The 23,837-nt window shown below is 44.9% G+C and overlaps 1 protein-coding gene across 2 annotated transcripts; it reads right to left on the bottom strand.

Moving 5' to 3' along the window:
- Positions 1-1,147: 1,147 nt before the first annotated feature.
- ZNF597 (zinc finger protein 597) lies at positions 1,148-9,598 on the bottom strand. Of its 2 annotated transcripts, none has more exons than XM_019805618.2 (4): positions 9,461-9,598; positions 9,203-9,288; positions 8,221-8,347; positions 1,148-6,341 (listed from the first exon to the last, which is right to left on the bottom strand). In XM_019805618.2, exons 2-4 carry the CDS (start codon positions 9,233-9,235, stop codon positions 5,230-5,232), a joined length of 1,272 nt encoding a protein of 423 aa, XP_019661177.2. In that variant the 5' UTR covers positions 9,236-9,288; positions 9,461-9,598; the 3' UTR covers positions 1,148-5,229. The 2 variants fall into 2 exon arrangements, with proteins under 2 accessions (XP_019661177.2, XP_019661176.2); XM_019805617.2 differs by having other exon boundaries at positions 9,389-9,590.
- Positions 9,599-23,837: the final 14,239 nt, after the last annotated feature.

Here is a 23,837-nt window from a genome sequence, read left to right as displayed (position 1 = left end):
GGAGGCAAACAGATCAAGAGCTAAAAGCTTAAAAGCTTAAGTTCAGTGTAGGGCATGTGTTTTGATGCCTCAGACATTCAAAAGCAGATGTCTCATAGGCACTTGAATATAGGGATCTGGAATGCAGGGAGAGAAGAAATCTGGGCGAGACATAAAGTGAGGCCTTTGTAGTCATGGAAGTGGCGAAGCTCGCTTGGGGGAACCCCATACTCAGGTGAGCTGAGGATACATTCTGTAAGCAACAGAAGCATGTTAGAATTCGGCTGCGAGGCACACAGAAACCCGACGAGGAGTGGCACTAGTTCTAGAGAGGGCAAGTCGGAACCACAAAGTGTCCCTTTCAACAAGCCAAAGGTACACAAGCTGGGCGAGCCGGCAGCTTCGCATTGCCAAAGCGGGCTTCGGGCCTGGAAGGCAGCGCGGGCTCCTCCCGCCATTGGCGCGCGGTCTGTGCCTAGCGTCGAGGGACGGAGATTCCTCTGGCCCCCAACAGTCATACCCGTGGTGCAGAGGGCGAGACTGGAGGGACCCGTCGTCAAACGCTTTCGGCCCCATCGCCCAGTTTGCAGAGACCGCCCCGCGGTGGGTGCCCGGAACGGGTTGTGAGTCAGGTCAAGCCCACCGCCAGAAGCCCACCACCGAACGCGTCCCAGCCGCCCCAGGCGGCCCGGGAGCGCGCAGCCGTGCTGCGCGAAGGGGTCGCCGGAAGTGAGCTCCCCATTTCCGGTTCCCAGCCCTGTGGGCCGTTCTAGCGCTCCTCATCTCGCTGGCATTCCCGCCGGCCTGCGCGGCTGGCTGCGAAGCGCTAGCCGCCGGGGCGCTCCGGAACCGCGCAGAGCCTTCTGGGAGCCGTACGGCGCAAGGCCGGCTTCCACCCCCGGCGCTGGGTGGGTAGCACGCGGGCCTTTGCCGCACTGCGTGGCCGCAGGTGTCCAGACCCCCATACTGCGGCGGCGGACCCGGGGTTGGAGGGGACTTCGAAGTCTGGGGCTTGCCTCACGGGATTGCGCTGGAACTTTCTTCTACGTTTCGGGGAGCTAACGATTTGTACCTGCCGAGATCATGCATTCACACTCCATACCCACAGCCCCGCCCGTCTTCAAAATTCGCTGCCATCCAAAACCACTAGCAGAACAAGTTCACTTCATTGCCATCCTCAGACAATACCATTTATTAGATGCCATACCGCACATAAACTTAATCACAGCCTAGTGAGAGCGTGCATTCTAGAAATAAGAGGGATGAGAACACACCGAAATCGGTAAAATCAAAACATTAGACAGTACAAGTGCACATAACAAGTGGTATCCAAACGAACTAGAGATTACAGCATATTCTCAGGGTTATATATACATTTATGTTATATCCTCAGCCTCCCCAGGGTGTTAATGCAAGGAGGGATGTCAAAAAATAAAAGACAAAAAACCGTAGTCAAATGGGCATGAAAAGATGAGTAATGATCATCCTGACATCAGATCAATAGCTCTCTCAACCTACAAAACTAAAGCAGATGAATATACATACTTCAGATGAAGAGCACTGTTCCTTTTTTACCGGACGGTCAAAGCAAAAACACGTTACTGCTGAAATCCTATAAGGATAACGAGTTCAATGAACCATTCAAAATAGATTAATTAGATAAACTATAATTTGCCTTGTACACATACTCAATAAATTGGCAGATTACTTTGAGCAAAATCGGCAGTATCGTGCTGCAGTCATCAGAACAATGCCACTTAATTATATGGCATCGCAGAAGTCAAAGACTCAAAACACCACTTACTGTAAAATCTCACTTGTTTTCACTCCCTGTATACTGGGTTAGTCATCTTCTGTATTAAATGGGGAGATGTGAATAGCCTATTAACTACTGCAACAAAGCTCTAAACAAAACTATATTGAGTCCAACTCCTTCCAGATTAACGACTAAATCCCACAATTTATTTAGTTGAAAATATAAACTGCTGACATCTGAAATCTACTGAAATAATGCTGTTTGTATCAATGATGGCTGTTAATACACCCTGTTAATACACATTAAGTAACTGTTTGATACACATTTTCATTTATGCATCAACAACAGAAAACACATTTGTTCAAAAGTCAATTTCTTCAGTACAAAGTTCTCACCCTGCATAGTATGTCAACATCCATGCTGCAAAAGGCAGTGAAGCAACTGTTCATAACAATAGCTCCTGCGTTTCTCATCCCTCTATTAACTTTTTTTTTTTTATTAGACAGCCAGCGAGAGAGGGAACACAAGCAGGGGGAGTGGGAGAGGAAGAAGCAGGCTCATAGTGGAAAGAGCCTGATGTGGGGCTCGATCCCATAACGCTGGGATCACACCCTGAGCCAAAGGCAGACGCTTAACCGCTGTGCCACCCAGGAGCCCCCCTCTATGAACTTTTATCCAGTATTTCTTAATACTAACATACTAGGCTAATATCTTTGAGTTAATGACAAACTGAAATCTAGCTTCATCAGTTGACACTGTAAACAGAAAGGTGAAAAAGCCATCATCATAAAAACAGCATGGATCTCACTGGTGGACTCACACCTTCCTCCGACTTTTTGGGCTCAGAGCAGCTTGAATTGCATCCAGCAAATGTATTTAGGTGTAAGTGCACAATAAGGCAACACTTGAAAATATGCCTCTTTTACAGTAACTGACACTCAAAGTTTTATTTATATTTAATTTTTTCTGCATACCAGTCATTAACAATGGTTATTATACCAAAAAGGCATCTTAATTACTGTTAATGTTTTTATAAAAGTGCTATTTTTCTAAATCTCTTACGGAGGTTTGGCATAATCTTATAAAATCTGGAAAATAAAAAAAAATGTAAAACCTGAATTTAATTGTGAAGGGAGCCTCATCTGGGAAGGTGACTTCCCATATTGAGGCACAGAAGAGCATTTATGGCATAAATTCTCACCTTCCCCCATACTGTCATAGGAGCAAAGGAAAGCATGGCAGCTCCCATCTTTTATGTCAGCCCCATTCTGTCCAAGGTAGTCTTAGATAGTCTTCCTTACTTTCTGCAGCAACTGTGCAAGTAGGGGCCTCTTTCCCAATTTCATTCCCTGCCCTGCAACTCTGTTCAGCCACTGAAGGCAGAAGCAGGAGAGCTGGTGGATAGTGCTTTCTGGTATGTAGCAAAGATTATTAGATCCTAAAGATGGCTGATAAGAAATCTAACTAGAAACCATCTTCCTACACAATTTTAAACTCCCCAGAGCTCTGCTGAAGAACAGCCTACAGATGATCTCAGTTCTTTAGGACCCTAAAACCCCAGCAGACTGGTGTCTCATATTGAGCGGAGACATCAGAAAAAAGATTCTAGTATGACCTTGACATTCAGAGCACAGGGTCTCAACTGTGGTTATGCAAACAAGAAACAAGAACAACAAAAAGGGGGAGATTGGGTGAGCTGGGTTAGTCTCCATTTCCCTTACTCACCAGGAGTATTTTCTTGTCTCTGAACAGTGTTAAGAGCTTACAGCAGTAGCCAGCATCTTTTTGTATATTGTTCCCAATCTGCTGTTCTGTAGAAAGACTGCATCTTCCAGGTACTACTCTTCTAAAGAGGCCTATTATTGCTCACGAGGTTTCCCAGTGATAACCCCGCTTTAGTCAATGCTGTACTTCTATACTATTTCAGTAGAATTAAGACATTCTCACATCCTGATCAAAAGTCCATTAAAAACTGGTTTTGCTAACAGGTACACAATCAATTTTGCTTTAAAGAGAAACTGTGTATGAATGTGTATTTACAAGATTCCCTGTCTCTTTAACATTAGTGACCATTCCATTCAAAAACATTTTGCTCCTATATTTACATGTAACAGCAGTATCTAAAGACCTATATTGTCAAGTAGCTTGGTTAAACTCTAAGAGTCTTCTGTATGTATTTTTCTTTGGAGATCAGGAGGAAATTTTTTTTAACCAAAATCCAACTAAAACCATAAGGACTGTATTCTGTAGAGTTTGCAATCTCTGATCTGATCATAGGGATGGGAGTTTGAACTGGAAGTCCTGGAGAATCTTTCTATTGCTTTATTACCACACACGTTAAGTCAGGCTTGGGATAAAGCAAAAAAGGCAATGAAAGGGTTCCAGGATGCGTGTGCACAAGGTAGCCTCCATGATGACCACCCTCATTCACCCATCATCTCAGCCTTCCTGGCTGCTTGCAGTCTGAACACAAATGCAAACACATAACAGGGTTGAAGAATGCACAACCTTCAGTGTCAGAGAGAGACCCAAGGTTAAATGCCAGCTTCAGCACATGGCTATTTTTGTCTTAGGCAAGATACTGTCTTTACCTCTGCGGGCTTCAGCCTCCTTGTTTATGAAACAAGGATAGCCCTTTCTCTGTCAGATTTATCCTGAAGATTAAATTAGATAATATACACCTAAAGCATCTAGCACGTTCACTAAACAATAGTTCCTGTTATTCATAGAAAGGCAGGAAATGTACTTTGGTCGAAACTTACAGGTAACTCCTTCCAGAGAGGAGCAAATATCTTTCCCTAGATCAAGCCCAGGCACCAGAAAAGGCTTCAGTCAGATTGCCAGAATTCCTTGCAAAGGAGTCACAAAGGCCAGTGGCATCAGATCTGAGAATGGAACTCCATGGATACTAATAGCCGTTATGACACCAACTTGTCCACCAACTATTTGGGAACTTTTCACACCAGGCACAAAAGCTTCTAAACCATATCAGAAATTCACATGTGAAATATCATCTCTTACAAATGTTACATTTAGTTATAACCCAAAAAAGTGTAAGATAGAAATAGACAGATTACTTTCCTAGATACTACATCTGCAGAACTGGCAAAAAGAAAAAAAAGGAAATTCTCCTTCTTCTAAAACTTACTCAGAAACCACGTAACAAAATTAAAAGGACTTCTAGGAAGACTTTCATTTTAATGAAAACTGAATTTAAAAAAAAGTTCCATATCATTCTCTGGCTCATACAAATGGAATGTGAACAGTGAGTGAGTTACTGAGTTATAATCCTGGCTTCATTCACTAGCTGTGACATTGATTATGCTTCCTTGGTTATAAAACAGAAATGATAGTGCCTAAAGCAAGGTTGTAGTGGAGACTAAGTGACATGTGACATGGAATGCATGTAAAGTGCCAGGCACATAAAGGGTAACTGGTCCCCAGTTTTCAGTATAGATACTGACAAGCACAGCATTAATGAAAACTTGCTATATTTACATGGTGGTTTCCATATGGGTTTGCTGATGAACAACAAGATGCATATTCAACCTGAAACTTTTCCCACACATGGTACATTTAAAAGGTTCCTCTCCTGTGTGGCTCTTCTGGTGGCATGCAAGCTCTGAGTCCAAAATAAAGCTTTTTGCACATGTTTTGCATTTATGGGGCTTTTCCCCTCTATGAATGCTCTGATGGGAAATAAGCTCAGAGACACGAAGGAAGGTCTTCGCACACTCGGGACATTTTAGGGGTTTGAATTTTGAGAACAAAAGTAAATTTTCCCCACAGTCGCTGCACTGTTCAGAGTCATCCTCATGGCCCTGCTCGGGGAGGACAAGGTGTGAGGGCTGCCCAAAGTACTTCACACAGTGAGTGCATCGGTACTGGGTGGCTGACATGTGCATTTTCTCATGCAAAGCAAGATTTGTTTTCTGACCAAAATATTTACCGCAGTCAGTACATTCATAGGCTTTTTTGGCAGCGTGGGTTTTCTGATGCTGTGACAATGCTGGGAGCCACATAAAACCTCTCCCACATATGCCACATGTGTGGGGTTTCTCCTTTATGTGGATATTCATGTGCCGAGACAGATGTGAGTGCTGGCGGAAGCTGCTGCCACACTCAGCACACTTATAAGGCTTCTCGCCAGTATGGATCCTCCTGTGTGTCCTCAGGTTGGCTCTATGATTGAAAATCTTCCCACAGTCACCACATTTATACTTTTTCTCCCCTGAATGAGTTTTCTGATGCAAAACAAGGTGTGAGTTATCACTGAAGCTTTCATCACATTCAGGACACTTGTACAAATTTTTGGCTTCTTCCCCAGGAAATTCAAGAATTTCAGAAAGTGCTCTGGTTCCTAAACATTGAGATAGTTCTAATAACGGGGTTTGGTTTTCAATGGTAACTAATAGGCTTATGAACCTTTTCTTGCAAGCAGGAGCTCCACCCGATACTTTCCTTTCTGGGTCTCCAACTCCAGTGTCAGATTTTTCTGGGTAATAGACAAGGGGCACAGTGATGGAGGAGTTTCCTGGGGCAAGTTCTTCAAATCCCGTAGACTCTAGATTTAACTGTTGAGAAATCTCAGTCTTGCCTTCCCCTCCTGTTGATAAAAACAAAACAAAGCAAAACGTAGACAGCACCCTCAAGTGGTACTGGGAAAAGAACAAGCTAGTTACACAAGGACCAAAAATCTGTAGATGGCTTATCCTAGAACCCAGACACTCATACTATACAAAATCAGGCCAGCAGGCTCTACTGACTTCCCAGAGCATCTAGCTGTTGGTGATCCTGTGAGGGGAGAAAGCAGAAAAGAGATGTAACTAAGCTAGGGTCTATAGGATAGGAACTAAGGGCAATCTTGGTAGATGCTGTCTAGAGGAGGTTTCCAGGTAGTCTCCCGAGTCTCAGGAACTTTTCATCATTTAAGCAATCTTAAGTGACTGCTGAGCAACCACAACTGGAATAAGAGATAAAGAAAGAGAGGAAGTGAGTGAGTATTCTACCTAGCAGAGAAACAACCTGGTTATTAGAAATAGCTTTATTGTCACCAGGAGAGTTCTTCAAAATTTCTTTACCTCTCCTGCAGGAAAGATCAAGGTAGAGCTGCCATGCATACAAGCAGCCAAATGATAACTGGTCTCACTGGACGGCTGACAAAAAACATTCTTTTTAAATATTTGTCCAAATATTCTTAATTTGTAAAGCCAACATGTCAATATAAAAGGGGTCTTTCCTTCCAGAGAAACAGCCCTGTGATTGCCCTAGCGCACTCCCTAGCAAGGATTTCTGGGCTGCAGTGTAGTGTGGGAATCCAAATGATACCCAGTAGTTATGCTGTCTTGAGGAGACCAAATTCAGGGATGCCAGGATGGCTAGAATTTGATAACAAAATACTGGGGACAAGGCAGGTGCCCAGGCAGAGCTCTGGACATCTAGGTAGGGCCCTGTTAAGACTTGGGCTGAATATTAATCTGTAAGTGCACATGAGGAAACTACCCTAGACTGGGAAAAGAACCATCAAAAAGACACACAGAACAGTCTTCAGAGTTCACATCATACATAGTTCAATAGTTCATGTTCCTGCCAGCCAAGATGGAACACACAACGTATCAGGCAGTATCCTCAGAAAGACATTGCCTTAAAAGCACGTCAGATGGGCCCTAGACTGAAGGCTGCTCTGAATACACCCTAACAAAGCAAAAAGCAAGCCCTGAAAGGATCATACTGATCTCAAGTAACTGAAATGCAAAGTCCAAAATATTTTTAAAAATACAACAAAACCGAACATCCAACAACATAAAACCCACAATGTCTAGCATCCAATCAAAAATTATCAGACATGTATAGAAGCAGAAAAATATGACCCATAATTAGGAACAAAATCAATTTACAGAAACAGACCCAGAAATGACACAGAGAATGAAACTAGTAGAAACAATGTTAGGATAGCTGTAACTATACTTCTTATGTTCAAGAAGGTACAGGGAAACATGAACATGATGAAGAGAGAGGTGGGAAATATGAAACATGAGTTATGATATAGTAGCAAGAGTCAACCCTAGTCAGAGACAAACTCTACTCAGGCATGGGAACATTTCTGCATATAGTTCCCCTTACGTGAAAATGGCATAGCACCCCCTTAAGAGTAAATCAATTTCGAATCTTTAGTAGATGATAGTAGCATATACTCATGAGGTTTTGCAAGTAAAACTGTGAACTGACTTTAACAAATATTTGGGAAGATTACTGGGTATGGCCATGTCTTATGCAAAACCACAGTCACTGTACCAGATAGGATTTTTTGTCTTTTAGAAATCATCTCCTTTGAATACTTCCCTGTCATGCAAGTTCTTGTCATATCCACATAGATCACCCAGAGATAGGTCCCATGCCCCCATACCAACATGTGAATGAGACATGAAATCCTGTTGCTAGAACTGAGTAAAGTTCCAAAATCCAGGAAAAAACAACTGCCTTACCCATCAAGGCCATATCCTCGAAACACTCCTGTATAGTGTCTCTGCTGAGGGACCTCTGGGCAGGGTGCAGACTCACATACTCCTCTTGAGAAAAATACACAGCCAGATCCTCAAACAGCATTGGCCCCTGAAACAACATGAGAGCCCATCTCAGGACAAGAGGCCCCAAGGCCACCCCCTCACTCTGTTTAGGAAGACTGAGAAGAGCTAGGAGTATCAGAACCAAGGGAGGAAGGGGCTTGGTGTAAAAGATTCCTGAGTGCTGGGGACTGTGTATAAATGGGTTCTAAGGGTGGTAGTGGAAACTGGGAAGGAGTAAAAATGGACATAATTTTTGAAGCAGTGGTATAAGGGCCAAGACGGTGAACTGTAAGAATTTCTGGAAGAGAGTTCTAGAAAAGATGAGGGAACTCTCAGGGAGGGAAACCATTACATACAGATGCTCTAAGGGAAAGAAAACTGAGCAGCCCAGGAAGAATCATGAAAAGGGACAGGGGTTCCAGTGTTCTCCCAACATCCTTCTGCTTGCTAGTCTCTCTCCTCCTTGCACATGACACTCACTGCTAAGCTCTCTTTAGAATCATATCCAGGCTTAGTTCTCCTTCCCTTAGTTTACCAGTCTTATAAACCAACAGAACCTCAACGTGATTAAGAATCACCTGGGGTTTTTGTTTCTGTGCTTATCAAAAGGTGTGGGATGTGCTTAGAAATCTGCTAGTTTGAGCAGCATTCCAGAAAGCCACTTTGAGGTACTCTGATAGCTTTCTCCAGTGGGCCCTGCTCCCGGTTGGTGGTTCTGAAAGGAAGAATGTGATAGACCATTTCTCCCAAGTGCCTGGTCCAGGGACAAAGACAGCTTGATCAAAGGGGTATTTGGGGATCGGGAGCCCTCCCAACGAGACGGGCCCTCTTCCAAAGGAGGGCAGGCAGAGGCCGGAAAGTAGCGACAGGAACTGGACCCCGAGAAGGGACCTGGTCTTACCTGGCCCCCGGTTGTCGGAAGCGTGGACGCCATCTCAGGGGGTGGGAGTGTCTTCCTCAAGTGGCCACACTGACTTCGAGACAGATCTAGGAGGGGACAGAATAATCCTCAGAGGGGCCAGTTTGGCTGCAAAGCCCCCCTCCATGCACTCCCAAGGCTTCCTCGCTTTCCCAACCCCTTTAAAACCTGAGCCGAAGGCTCCTCTCCGCAGGCCAGCCTCGGAAGGGCCGACTCCTGGGCCGGCCAGGTACCACCTACCGCTCCGAGACTAGTGATGTTAGAAAGTCTCCCGCTACCCGGGCAGAAAGAGCAGAAGGCGACGCCCGACTGGCACTCTAGACCGAAAGCACAGCTTACTGCTAGGCTCCCACGCTCCTCCAAGCCGGAGCTGCCGGGAAAGCCGCCGGAAACGGCCCGCCCCCATGCTTTCATGAAGCTCTGCCCTGTGATTGGCCAGCGCTATACCAAAGGGAGCAGTCCCTTTTCGTGTGTTGACCAACCGAGTCCATTAACAGAGGACCGATGGTTCACTGGGCATGCTGGGAGTTGTAGTTTTCCTTCCGTCTCTCGAAGTAAGTATTTCCGGTTTCGCTGCCTGGGTCTCCCGGGTGAGCTCCTGCCCGCTTACCTGCAGGCAGGTAAGTGAATAGGTAGGATGTGAAGAGGTAAGGTGACCTCGGAAGGACGTAATGTTTCAGGGAAGAAGGAAAGCAAGAAGACAGGGAGACTCCGAACCCGAAGGACTATTGGCACCGAAATGTGGGTTCGGGCGGCAGTGCCCCGTGCGCTCAAAAAGTGGGTCGGGGGCGCCTGGGTGGCACAGCGGTTAAGCGTCTGCCTTCGGCTCAGGGCGTGATCCCAGCGTTGCGGGATCNGAAAAGTGGGTCCGGGGGCGCCTGGGTGGCACAGCGGTTAAGCGTCTGCGTTCGGCTCAGGGCGTGATCCCAGCGTTGCGGGATTGAGCCCCACATCAGGCTCCTCTGCTATGAGCCTGCTTCTTCCTCTCCCACTCCCCCTGCTTGTGTTCCCTCTCTCGCTGGCTGTCTCTATCTCTGTTGAATAAATAAATAAAATCTAAAAAAAAAAAAAAAAAGTGGGTCCGACCAGGGTGAGGTCGGGAGTGGCCAGGAATGCAAGTCCCAGTCTTGGCCTGAGCAGCCAAGTCCGCTGTATTTCGGGCGGACTGTGGGGCGTGGGCGAAAAGGGGTGTCTTCTGCGTGGACAGAGTTCAGATCAGCTTCGACCAGGTTGCTAGTCTCTGACCCAATGCATTCTAGGTGCGTTGTGCCCCGCGGCTGCAGCCGAGCTGAGCCAAATCAGGCTCAGAGCCACAGCGAAATCTCAAGCGGGAGTAGAGCCATTGACTTGCTTTGCGAGACGCCTAAGCCTCACATTCGACCTGTCCCATTGCCACATATTTTACACTTCACTGACACCGGGTGTCATGGTGTATGGATTTGGAATTTAAAATTGAGTTCATTGTCAAGCTTTGCCACTGATTGCTTGGGTCATCTTGGCCAATATACAACTTTGCTTTCCTCGGGTGCAAAGAGTTCCAAATGCTTCTCCTCAGAGGGAAGTTTCAAATAAGTTGTCAGTTTACAAAGGTGTCAACTTACAAAGGTGAAAAAGCAAGGATGATAGATATACCTTAATAGAAAATACTGGGTAAATCCCAATATATTTTCTTATTCTAGTGCCAATCATGTGCCTGTATCTAAAATGTTACTCAAGAAATGGTTGCATGGTTATTGAAAGAGTGTTATCAGAATTGGCAAAATAAGTAGTGGGAACGGGTGGAATATTAGACAGGACAGTTTCAGTTGCAAGTAACAGAAAACCCAACAAAACTATGTTCAAAAATAGGGCAGGTACAGATTGGTTAATTCAGTGGCTCAGTGACATCATCGAGGTCCCAGTGCTTCCATATTTCTCCTCTGCCATCCTTAGCATGTTGATGAGAGTGACAATGGAATCCACATAATACATGCAGACGTGCATTGTGCCAGATACCCATCCTAAACCAATCATTATCAAGGGTAAAAAGACTATACCCACTATAATTGGTTTTGACCAACCATGGTTCACCCCCTGGCACTGCAGGAAGGACCCAGCCTCCCCTCACCAACTATCTGCACAAAATCAGGGTTCTGTTGGAAAAGAAAAAGGAGGAAGTAGAACAGATGTCAAATAGGTAACTAAGAGCATCTGCCACAAGTGACATCTGTTGACAGCCAAGAGCTAGGCCTTCTGAGAATAGGTCACAAAAGAGGTATCTAGGGGCCCTAGGGAGAAGGAGAAAGGTGGGGAAAGGACAGGTGGAAGAACGATAAGGAAAAATTTCCCCACAGGCTAGACCAATCCAGAGCCTAAATGCTGAAGAAGACCTAACAGCCTGGTACATGGAGGTCTAAACTGAAAGCACGTTCCTCATCAAATCATGGTAGTGCTCAAGCAGTCATCTAAGCCCCTCCCTTTGTGCTTATGTGTAATATAATATATAATAGCATCATATATAATGCTAGTCTTACGTCAAGGATATCTCTTAGGGCTCAGATTCTCCTGGTTTTGATTTTTGACCCTTTCACCAAGAACAAGAGGGTCTTGTAGCCTTTTCCTTTGAAATTTGGTCTCATAACAAAGAAATAAACACAGTTTCCGATAACCAGAAGTGAAGCCTGTGGTATTAACTCAGTGGATAACCAGAGAGAGGGTTATCTCTGAAATGGGAAAGGAAACTAAACCTTCCCTTGACCCTCTAACTACCAAAACTATGCAAGTAGATCAAGAAGGGAGCTTGAAAGATTGATCTCGTTAAAGGAAAGAGATGAGATACCAAGTTCAAGACCAAGATTGAAGGAATAAGACTGAATTATATGCCTACCTTGGTTTTTTAAAAATCAGAGATGCTTGACTATATATCCATTTTATGTTCAAGTCAAAGATTTCTTTAAAAGATTTTATTTATGAGAGAGTGAGAGAGAGAGAGTGGGGAGAGGAGCAGAGGGAGAGGGACAAGAAGACTCCACACTGAGTGCAGAGCCAGATGCAGGGCTCAGTCTCCAAAACCAAGAGTCAGACGCTTAACTGACTGAGCCATCCAGGCACCCCTCAAGTAACAGATTTTGAGAGTCAAAACTAAAAAATCCTGGGGTGCACGGAGACTGCTTAAGTTTCTCTCTCTCCCTTTGCCCCCTCCTCCCTGCCCTGCCCTCCCACTCTCTCTCCCTAAAAACAAACAAAACTCAAAAGTCCTTTTGCTACAACCTTCTGACAAGCTTCTTCATTTCAGCTTTTAACATATCAATAATAATATGTATGTATTAAAATTCTTTCTGTAGCCAAAGATATGCTGTGTCTCTGAAGATCATATTATCTTTTTAAAAATTAAAAATAACTTTTTATAGGAGCGTCTGGGTGGCTCAGTCAATTAAGCATTCAGCTAGGTCATGATCTCAGGGTCCTGGGGGGGGTTGGGGCTTCCTGCTTGGCAGGGGGTCTGCTTCTCCCTCTCCCTCTGCCCATCACCCCCTCATGCTCTGTCTCTCATTATCTCTCAGTGTCAAATAAATAAATAAAGTCTTTAAAAAACAACTTTATTATTAGAAAAGCAGTATATGTAGGGGCGCCTGGGTGGCACAGCGGTTAGGCGTCTGCCTTCAGCTCAGGGCGTGATCCCGGCGTTACGGGATCGAGCCCCACATCGGGCTCCTCAGCTATGAGCCTGCTTCTTCCTCTCCCGTTCCCCCTGCTTGTGTTCCCTCTCTCGCTGGCTGTCTCTATCTCTGTCAAATAAAAAAAAAAAGAAAAAAAAAAAAGAAAAGCAGTATATGTGCATTTTAGAAAGTTAGAAAATACAGATAAGAAAAAAATAGAAAATAAAAGCACCACATTCTTATCATTCAGTGATTACCAATGTTCCCTTTTAAGTATAGATATTTCTCCCTGGTAATTTTAAACGTAATTTCCAGAACAAATTGCTCTCTAAATTTGGCGGTTTTAACATTCCCAGACAGTACTGTTTTTCAGGGTCTGTGCCTTAAAAATAAGTATGTCTCTGGTTTTTACAGCCTTTGTATCTTTCGTGAGATGTAAATACCAACAAGAAATTGGCAGGCCCATATCAGGATGTACCAGAAGAGTATAGATAAGCAAGATTAGCTTTTTCTCCCAAGTTCAGCAAGAGGCTTTTCTCGCAGGAATCCAGTTAGGGTTGTGCTCTCTGGGCAGTTAGGAACCCTGGCTCACTAGTCTCCAGTCTCTAATGAAGGGAATGATGGTTACTGGTCATGCCTGCAGGACTTCCTGTCACAGCAAGAGGCTCTCAGGACTTTGAAGCTAGGATTACCTCTAGCTGGGCAGGAATTCCTTCATCAGAGACTCAAAAAAGAAAGAGGAAAAAAGATAGAGGAAGGGAGGAAGGAGGAAAGAAAAGAAAGAAGGAGGAAGGAAGGAGGGAGGGAAAGAAGGTGGAAGGAAGGGAAGAGGGAGGAAGAAAGGAAGAGAAGAGAAGGAAGGAAGAGAGGGAGGGAGCTAAGGGCACTAACTTGTGCCTCCAATACATTAATCCTATGACCAGGAAGTGGTTTTGCTCTGTGTCAACTCTAACAGAATTCCTTCTCAGTCACTGAGGCTAGAAATGCTTCCAAAGGAAGATTCTGGACCTACTGATACTGATTGATTCTTGCAAATAGAAGCTGTAAGCAGAGACTCCTGGAGGATGATAAGATCAGAGCATGCAGGCTGGGCACAGTGAGGACACAGAAGGAACAACGGGTTGGCGAGTAGACAAGAGGACAGCATGCTTAGACAATTAATTCCCTGCCCCCGCCCCCCGCCAAAGGACCCTTCACATTGAGCCTTCTGAGATCAGGGGTTTAACTGTCTGAAACACTTGGCCCAGGAGTGAACAAAAACAGCATGGCATAGCCAGGAGGGAAGTGATGGCCTTGCCTCTTTCTGCACTGCAGCAGACAGAAAGGCTGTACCTGGAGGAATGAGGCACAGAGCCAGCCCGAGCGGGGAGAAGAGTTGCAGAGGGTGAGTGAAAGCCTGCTGTGTCTTGCTGTGGGTGATGCGCTCACAGTCAGAGGAAACCCACTGAAATGAAACCCATTTTATTAGTCAATATTTTTTAAAGATTTTTAAAAAATTTATTTATTTGAGAGAGAGAGAGATAACACAGCAGGGGGGTGGGAGAGGGAGAAGCAGACTCCCCACTGAGCAGGGAGCCCGATGTGAGACTCAATCCCAGGACTCTGGGATCATGACCTGAGCCGAAGGCAGACATTTAACCAACTGAGCCACGCAACCACCATTAGTCAATATTTTTTAAGTTACTAATACTGAATGACAGAGGGGGATAGTAAAACACATGCTTTTGGTTTGCTGGTAGATGGGCAAAGAAGCATATTATTTTATAAAGTATTTTATAAAGTAATTTGTCCCTAGTGTGTATAGCATGAGTTTTAAAACTATTCATACCATTTGATCTTGTAAATCTAATTACAGATATCTGTCTGTATTAATTGGGCATCTGATTCCATTAACTATACACAGAGACCCAAAATAACATTGGGTTAAACAAATAGAAATCTATTTTTCTCTCACATATAATTCAAGCCAGTATAACAGCTGTGCCCTGGAAAGCTGCCAGGGACCCAGGCTCTTTCTGCTTTGTGCTTCACTACAAGTAGGGTATTTTCTCTCATGACTCTCAGACTCCCAGTCCAGCATGGCTTACTATCATATGTCTCAGTTGCAGCCAGCAGGAGGAGGAAAAGGAGGGCGTGTCCCTTTCTTTTCAGGGCAGAACTTGGATGTTGCACCTGCCACTTCAGTTCACATCCCATTAGCTAGAACTTAGTCACATGGTCAGAGAACCACACCTAACTCAAGGGAGGCTAGGAAACAATATGTGAGTAGCCCATGCCCAACTAAAAACCACAAGTTATATCATAATGAGAAAGAAGAAGGAAGTAGACATTGGAGACAACTGGCGATCAGTGCCATGTTATCATAAGGAAGTGTGTTGAAAATGGAAAATCATGAAAATGTTTATTGCAGAGTTATGTACAGTAGAGAAAAACTGGAAATGACCTAACGTCTGAGTATTTTTCCTCTTTCTCAGGAGGAAATATTACAGCCAATTAACATGTTATTTTTAAGGAGTTTAATTTTTTTTAATAGTATTGTGGCACATTCTTATTTTATTTATTTTATTTTGTTTCTGAGATCAGATGAGATCAGGCACATTCAGGGTGGTATGGCCGTAGACTATTTTATTTTGTAATATTTTATTTATTTATTTGACACAGAGAGAGAGCACAAGCAGGGGGAGTAGCAGGCAGAGGGAGAGGAAGAAGCAGGCTCCCCACTGAGCAGAAAGCCCAATGTGGGGCTCAATCCCAGGACCCTAGGATCATGACCTGAGCCAAAGGCAGATGCTTAACCGACTGAGCCACCCAGGCGCCCTATCAGGAGTTTTAAACAACGTGGGGAAATACTAACATTAAAAAATTTTTAAGGGATACAAGACTGTACGTAAAATACTATCATTATTAAAAATGTACTGAAGAGAACAATAAGGAGACGGGCAAATGTGCAGTGATCATCTTGGGTTGGTGAGCAAATGGTAATTTTTTTCTTCTTTATGTTCTTCTCTATTTTTCTTATTACGGTGAGTAGGTATTTCTTCCAAAACTAGTCTGGAGTCGGACTGCACGGGTTGAAATTGCTCTCAACAGCTCTAACATCTTGTATTCATTACTTGACCTCTCGAAGTCTCAGTTTCCATAGCTGCAGAAGAGGGACAATGAGTGTAAATACCTCAGGTTCAAACTCATGTCGTTGTTAGGATGATTAAATGAGATACTATGTGATACAACACTCTAGCACATAAGAAGTGCTCAAAAGTATGAGCTTTATCATTGAAAAGATTTTTAGGGGCGCCTGGGTGGCTCAGTTGGTTGGGCATCCCACTCTTGATCTCGGCTCAGGTCTTGATCTCAGGATTGTGAGTTCAAGCTCCGTGTTGGGCTCCATGCTGGGCATGCAGCCTACTTAAAAAAAGAAAGGTTTTTAAATAAAAGTATTAATTAGACACATCAACGAAGTCCAGATAGAGCTTCCTGCAATGACATGTTTCCCAAGAACTTGGAAGAAGGGGAGTAAGGCTGAATGCTGAGAATTAAGCTGAGAAAATTGAGATGAAATCAATATCTTTTTTTTTTTTAAGATTTTATTTATTTAGATTTTATTTATTTATTTGACAGAGATAGAGACAGCCAGCGAGAGAGGGAACACAAGCAGGGGGAGTGGGAGAGGAAGAAGCAGGCTCATAGTGGAGGAGCCTGATGTGGGGCTCGATCCCAGGACTCCAGGATCACGCCCTGAGCCGAAGGCAGACGCTTAACTGCTGTGCCACCCAGGCTCCCCAAGAGATGAAATCAATTTCTGCAGAAATAACAGGTAACTTTAAGAAAAGCCTGGATAGGGGCGCCTGGGTGGCACAGCGGTTGAGCGTCTGCCTTCAGCTCAGGGCGTGATCCCGGCGTCATGGGATCCAGTCCCACATCAGGCTTCTCTGCTATGAGCCTGTTTCTTCCTCTCCCACTCCCCCTGCTTGTGTTCCCTCTCTCGCTGGCTGTCTCTATCTCTGTCAAATAAATAAAATCTTNGATGAAATCAATTTCTGCAGAAATAACAGGTAACTTTAAGAAAAGCCTGGATAGTTAAGCAAGTTGTGATTTGTGGGTCTGAAAAGGAACGTGTTTACAGAGGGGCCTCGTCTGAGTGGAACCAAGAGGAAGAAGAGTCAGCAAGAGTCTGGCACCCTCCTAGCACTGCTTAGGCAAAGGAACATTGAACGAATGGGACAGGCATTCCTGACAGAGAAGGCTCTGCTGTGTTGGACCAGGGCCCGAGTAAAAGATCTCCTTTAAAACTCTGTTTCCCTTCCTTGTACCCCTGCTCACCAAGGACTTCCTGATTAGTGATCTAGCTTCCTAGGAACCCTAATAGAGGAAGGGGCGTCTGGAGCAGGGATAGGAGTATTCCAGTGACCCTTAACCATTATAAGCCAGTCTTTGGCTTAAGCCTCAGTGCTTTGTGAGTCTGAGCAGTAAGCCCAGTCTCAGGGTGTACTGACAATATAACTGGAGAACCAGACCCTGCCAGTATGCTGGCCTGACCCTCCTAGACTGGCTCAGGGGCCACATGGTTGCCCTCTGCTCCCTCTGTCTTGGTTCTGTTGCAGCAAGTAAGATCATCCTTGGTGACCTAACAGATACACTTGCAGCATTTTACATCAAAAGGGAATTTCTTTGGAAGCAAAAATTTTGGTTCTTGGTTGTAGTGGGTTTGATCCATGCAAATGTTAATAAACCCTTCAGGACCACGAATCAAAATAATCTCCCCCACCCCAAGCCAGTCTCATGGAGCCTTTTCCTCCTCTGGGAGTGCTCCCAGGGTGGTCCAGAGCCCTCTCAGGCCAGGCAGATGCTGGTCAACCATCTACAGTGCTTGCCATGAAGGGGCTTGTTCATGGTCTATTTCTGACACCCTGGAAAAATGTTTTCAGGGTCTTCCTGGAAAGCCTGCCTTTTGAAACCCAGCTGTCCTCCTGGGTGAGTCAGGAAAGTATAGTCATCATGGTCTGTAAAATGGGGACAAGCATACCTACTTCTCAGAGTTGGTGGGAAGTATACAGGGTCCCTCAGGAAGGACTGTGACGCAGGGCATAGCGCATGGCAGACACTCAGCAAATAGGCATTCACTCATAGTCTGTTCTAAAAGTCCCACTGTCCTGTGTGACTGCCTCTGTGGGAACCCTTATCAGGCCATCTTGTAATCATACATCTGCTCAAAGGCAGAGAATACATCTCAGTCACCATTTGTACCCACAGCCCCTGGCACAGTGGCCAGGTCTCTTGAGAGGGAAGAAGGAAGGAACAGAATCCCATATCTAAGCTCCGACCTCACCTCACTCGCTTTTTTTTTTTTAAAGATTATTTATTTATTTATTTGACAGAGGTAGAGACAGCCAGCAAGAGAGGGAACACAAGCAGGGGGAGTGGGAGAGGAAGAAGCAGGCTCATAGCGGAGGAGCCTGATATGGGGCTCGATCCCATAACGCCGGGATCACGCCCTGAGCCGAAGGTAGACGCTTAAACGCCGTGCCACCCAGGCGCCCCTCGCACTTGCTTTTTATTGGTGAAAATATCATATCGCTTGTGCATGTAAACAAGATCTCCGAGAGGATTCCAGGATCCTGGCAATAGTGATTATCTGGAGAACTCCAGCACTCAGAGTCAGAAAGAGGAAAACTTTGCACCATATCTCCTTTTGTTGTGCTCCTGAAAATTGGCCATGGGTATGCATACTTCTAAAAAAAGTTTATGTGAGGGGAGCCTGGGTGGCTCACTCAGTTAAGTATCTGACTCTTGATCTTGGCTCAGGTCTTGATCTCAGGGTTGTGAGTTCAAACCCTATGTTGGGCTCCATGCTGGGTATGGAGCCTGATGTGGGAAACAAAGGCAAAGAGGAAACTTAGATTTCCTTGCTGCTTACAGCCCACTGACAAGCCCTTGAAACAGGCAGAAGGACTTTCCTCTAGAAACTCGACTGCTTCGATGTTGACACCTTGGTAAGGGCAAAAGGCAAGCTTAGCCCGGCCTCTCCCCCGCTCCCCAGGATCCTGTAAGTCGGCTTTAACATATACAAATTCCTTTGGACACTTCCTTTATCTCTACCCCCCAAGATATATGTTAGCAATCATCCTCCAAGCCTATGGCTCACTGATATACATCTGAAGGGTCTCATGACTGAATTTTTACTAAACAGTAATAAATGACTTTTTCCTAACAATAGCTAGCCCCCTCAGGGTCCTGAAAACCTTGTTTCCAAAATACCTTGGAGGCTTGTGCTATCCCTAACCCTCTCCCAACTTGAAAGTATATAATCCCTCTGACGCTGGTGCAGATCTTTCTGCCTAAGGGTTCTCTCCCTGTGCTTTAATAAAACCGCCTTTTTGCCCCAAAGGTATCTCAAGAATTCTTTCTCGCCCGTTGGCTCTGAACCCCACCACTTCAAACCACATCAGAACCTACTTTTAAAAAAATAAAATGAGGGGCGCCTGGGTGGCGCAGTCGTTAGTTGTCTGCCTTCGGCTCAGGGCGTGATCCCGGCGTTCTGGGATCAAGCCCCACATCGGGCTCCTCTGCTGGGAGCCTGCTTCTTCCTCTCCCACTCCCCCTGCTGTGTTCCCTCTCTCGCTGGCTGTCTCTCTCTATGTCAAATAAATAAATAAATAAATAATCTTAAAATAAAAAAATAAAATAAAATGAGGGGCACCTGGGTGGCGCAGTCATTAAGCGCCTGCCTTCGGCTCAGGGCGTGATCCCGGTGTTATGGGATCGAGCCCCACATCAGGCTCCTCTGCTGTGAGCCTGCTTCTTCCTCTCCCACTCCCCCTGCTTGTGTTCCCTCTCTCGCTGGCTGTCTCTATCTCTGTCAAATAAATAAATAAAATCTTTTAAAAAAAAGAAATGAGAAGGAGGACCTGGAAATACACTGTTACAATGTCTTCAGAAACACATTACTTGAAGGTAAANAAATATCATGTTGGACACATCTGTAAAAATCATATAAAGAAGAAATATAAATGGTCAATAAAAATAGGAACAAGTGATCAAACTTATCAAGAAATACACATGAAAATTATGAGATCTTTTCACCCAGATCCAGAGAGGTAAGGAATAATATTAGGTTGGTGAGGATATATGTGACAGAAGCTTTCTCACTCTTGCTGTCAGAATAAACTAGTAAAACCTTTGGGCAGGGGTTTGTTTCCAAATTGAAATGTGGTCAATTAAAAATAATTTGGGGGGCACCTGGGTGGCTTAGTCAGTTGAGTGTTATGTGGTCTTTTGAAACCCAGCTGTCCTCTTAGAAAAACTCTTGGTTTTGGCTCAGGTCACGATCTTGGGGTTGTGGGATTGAGCCCCACATTGGGAGTCTCCTTGGGGTTCTCGCTCTCGCTTTGCCCCTTCCCCAGCTCTCTCTTTCTAAAATAAATAAATCTTAAAAAAAATAATTTTAACCAACATTCTAGGAATTGTCCTGAAAAAAGAATCTGCAATGTGTGCAGGTTTCTCTATAAAGTTGTTAGTTGCAATACTGTTTATAATCTGAATGTGTGGGTATTGCAGGGGAAACCTTGATTGCCGGCCCCTGTTATCCTCCTCCCCAACCCTAGTCCATCTATTGACAGAGTAGTGAGTAGGGCCCTAGGTAGGTGGTATCACCCAGGGTTGGAATAAGAGAGTAGTACCTAACTTTGTTCCTTTACGGGCCAGATGAGACCCCAGGGACCAGAAGGGAGAGGTGAAATTTTAAATGCCTTAATTTCTGGAGAGATCTTGGCCTTGGAGATTCATAGAACAGTGAATATGTACTCCTTCCAAAATTAGCAGAGTAATCAGGCCAGGGCTGGGGAAGGGCAGAACCAGCCCATGTCGGTGGTGGCTTGCTGCTCACCCGGCCCAGAGAAGCCTGGTTAGCTCCCTGTCTCCAAGGCTGGGAAAGGGTTCTGCATCTGAGGCGGCAGGAATCGAGGGTTTCCCTGCAAGTGCTCCCTGGAGTACTGCCTCTGCTTGGCAGTTTGGAAGGCGGCCAAGCTACAGGAGTAGAGATTGCTGGCTCTCCGCAAGGGTAGTGCCTCTAGGTTTCTCCCTGCTTGACCTATGGCCATGAGTAGGCAAGAGAAAAATAACAGTACAGCAGAAGAGGCCTTGCAGCCAGAGGGAGGAGAAGTGGACGGAGTGCTCAGAACAGGCAGCTCCTGATGAAATAGAACTGGACGAGACTGACGACCACACTACCCAAATCACTGAGCTGAGAGACCTTTTTTTTTTTTTAAATATACCAGAGCTTTGGATTGATTGATTGATTGATTTTTATTTCTCAGAGAGAGAGAGAGTGCACGAGCAAAGCAGAGGGAGCTGCAGGCAGAGGGAGAAGCAGGCTCCCCACTGAGCAAGAACCCCGATGTGGGATTCTATCCCAGACTTGAGCGGAAGGCACCCGCTTAACCGACTGAGCCACCCAGGCGTCTCAAGGGGAGGACTAATTGGTTAAACCAATTAGGGACCATTTTGGGGGTGGAATGGTTTTTTTAAGAGGACAACTACCTTGAATAATCCTTGTAGTAACACGTAGTAACATGTGGTACCTTCTTGCCCTGAGGATAAAAGAGATCCTATGTTAGAAGCTTAACGCAGTGCTTGGCAAATATGTAAGCCCTTGGGAAAATATTTTCTCATTTGGTTTTAAAAAGAGTGTTTTTAAAGTTTGAATGGATGTATATGCCCTTCTCTGTTTTGGCAGTTCATCCTAAAGTACTGTGCATAGAACCCTGGAAACAACAGAATGTTATGCCTCTGTCATCACATAGGGAGGGCTTCTCAAACTTTAATGTTTCAGTGTTTCAACCTTCCAATGTTTTAAGGTTCCTGAATCAGCTAGGGATCCTGTTAAACGTAGGTTCTTAGTTAAATGCAAATTCTGATTCAATCTGGCTGCAGTATGAGGTTCCATTTTTTGTTTTTAAAGATTTTATTTATTTGACAGAGAGACACAGTGAGAGAGGGAAAACAAGCAGGGCAAATGGGAGAGGGAGAAGCAGGCTTCCCGCTGAGCAGGGAGCCCGATGTAGGGCTCCATCCCAGGACCCTGGGATCATGACCTGAGCTGAAGGCAGATGCCTAACGACTGAGCCACCCAGGTGACCCTGAGGTTCCATATTTTTAACAAGCTCCCAGGGCTGCTGCTGCTGCTGCTGGACCACAGACCACACTCTAAGTAGCAAGGACATAGGTAGCGTTTCAGTTCTCCTGTGTTACTGAAGGGGTTTATCACTGCATCCATTTTCTATGGATGGGAATACAGGGAAAGGGGAGAAAGAAGAGGAGGAAAGCAAGCAATTTCCTTTTATTAAACTTCATCTCTTTATTACAAAAAAAAAAAATTCAAACCTGGGACGCCTGGGTGGCTCAGTCGGTTAAGTGTCTGCCTTCAGCTCAGGTCATAGTCCCAGGGTCCTGGGATTGAGTCCCACCTTGGGCTCCTAGCTGAGGGGGGACCCTGCTTCTCCCTCTACCTGCCGCTTCCCCTGTTTGTGCGCTCTCCCTCTCTCTCTCACACACACAAATTTAAAAAAAAAAAAAAACTTAAAAAAAAAATTCAAACCTGTATATTTCAAAGAGTAATGCAGCAAATGCCTATGTACCTGTCAACCTAGCGTCACCAATTGGTAACATTTACACAATTTGCTTTTAAGGGCATGACACAGAAATTGCCTACCTCACTTTCACTCTTGTCCATTGGTAATAAGTTTGGCATACAGCCTCACCTTGATGTAAGGGAGACTGAGAAATACAAGCCTACCTTGACAGCTATTTGCTTGCTGTAGGGGGTGGGGTTCTGTTACTATAAGAAGATGTGATAAAGCAGTTATTGGAGGAGAAGAAGAGACTTGTGGGACAATAGACAGTAGGCAGCAGTTAGCCACCTCTGACACATTGACCCCTTAAATCTTGTAACCAGCTGTTCTCCTGGAAGTGGATTTTGGAAAGATCCGAGCTAAAGTTGCAGCCCATTTCTAGAAAGTATATAGGGCTTCAAAGCGCGTTTTACACACCCACCTCATTCTTGACTGTTCTGCCCTCACTTATCTTGCTGTACTGTGTGGATCTCTCTAATCAATCTGAAATCTTTTTTTTTTTGCAACAAGTTTAGTTTATAAATAATTCAATAATGAGGCACTAAATATAATTGTGTGGAGTCCTCAAAGTGTTCTGAATGGGCCCAAACACAGTTCACCACAGCATGTCTGCAGTCCTTAAACATGTAACAGTGCAGAGCTGTAAAGAGTATTATATCGATTTTCATTTTGTTCAAGTGTTATTTTCAGTTTTCTTAAAAGAACAGGAACTTACAGGAACTGTTACAAAAAGGAAGTATACAGGTTGCTTTATATAAATCAGGATTCCATCAGCCTCTATACGTATTATGTAGACAATAGATTATTCCTTGTTGTTTTATATTTCCTTGTTACATTACTTTTTTTTTTTTAAGATTTTATTTGAGAGAGAGTAAGTGAGAGAGAGAGCACAAGTGGGGGGGTGAGGGAGGGGGCAAAGGGAGAGGGAGAAGCAGGCTCCTGCCCAAGCAGAGTGGAAGTGGGAAGTGGGGCTGGATGGCAGGACCCTGGGATCATGACTGGAGCTAAACGCAGACCCTTAACTGACGGAGCCACCCAGGCGCCCCATATTACTCTTGATCTGTTTATACCAGTTACTTTTAAAACCTCTCATCTCTTTACTTTTTCCTTTTAAAAATGTTAAAAAGAGGGGCGCCTGGGTGGCACAGCGGTTAGGCATCTGCCTTCGGCTCAGGGCGTGATCCCGGCGTTATGGGATCGAACCCCACATCAGGCTCTTCCGCTATGAGCCTGCTTCTTCCTCTCCCACTCCCCCTGCTTGTGTTCCCTCTCTCGCTGGCTGTCTCTATCTCTGTCGAATAAATAAAATCTTTAAAAAAATGTTAAAAAGAATATGCTCTTACTTCTCTAAGA

The sequence above is a fragment of the Ailuropoda melanoleuca genome, chromosome 10 (assembly GCF_002007445.2).
Source record: "Ailuropoda melanoleuca isolate Jingjing chromosome 10, ASM200744v2, whole genome shotgun sequence".
NCBI lineage: Eukaryota > Metazoa > Chordata > Mammalia > Carnivora > Ursidae > Ailuropoda > Ailuropoda melanoleuca.
The sequence above is the reverse complement of the archived record's forward strand: the minus strand, read 5'-3'. Positions and strand labels throughout refer to the sequence as shown.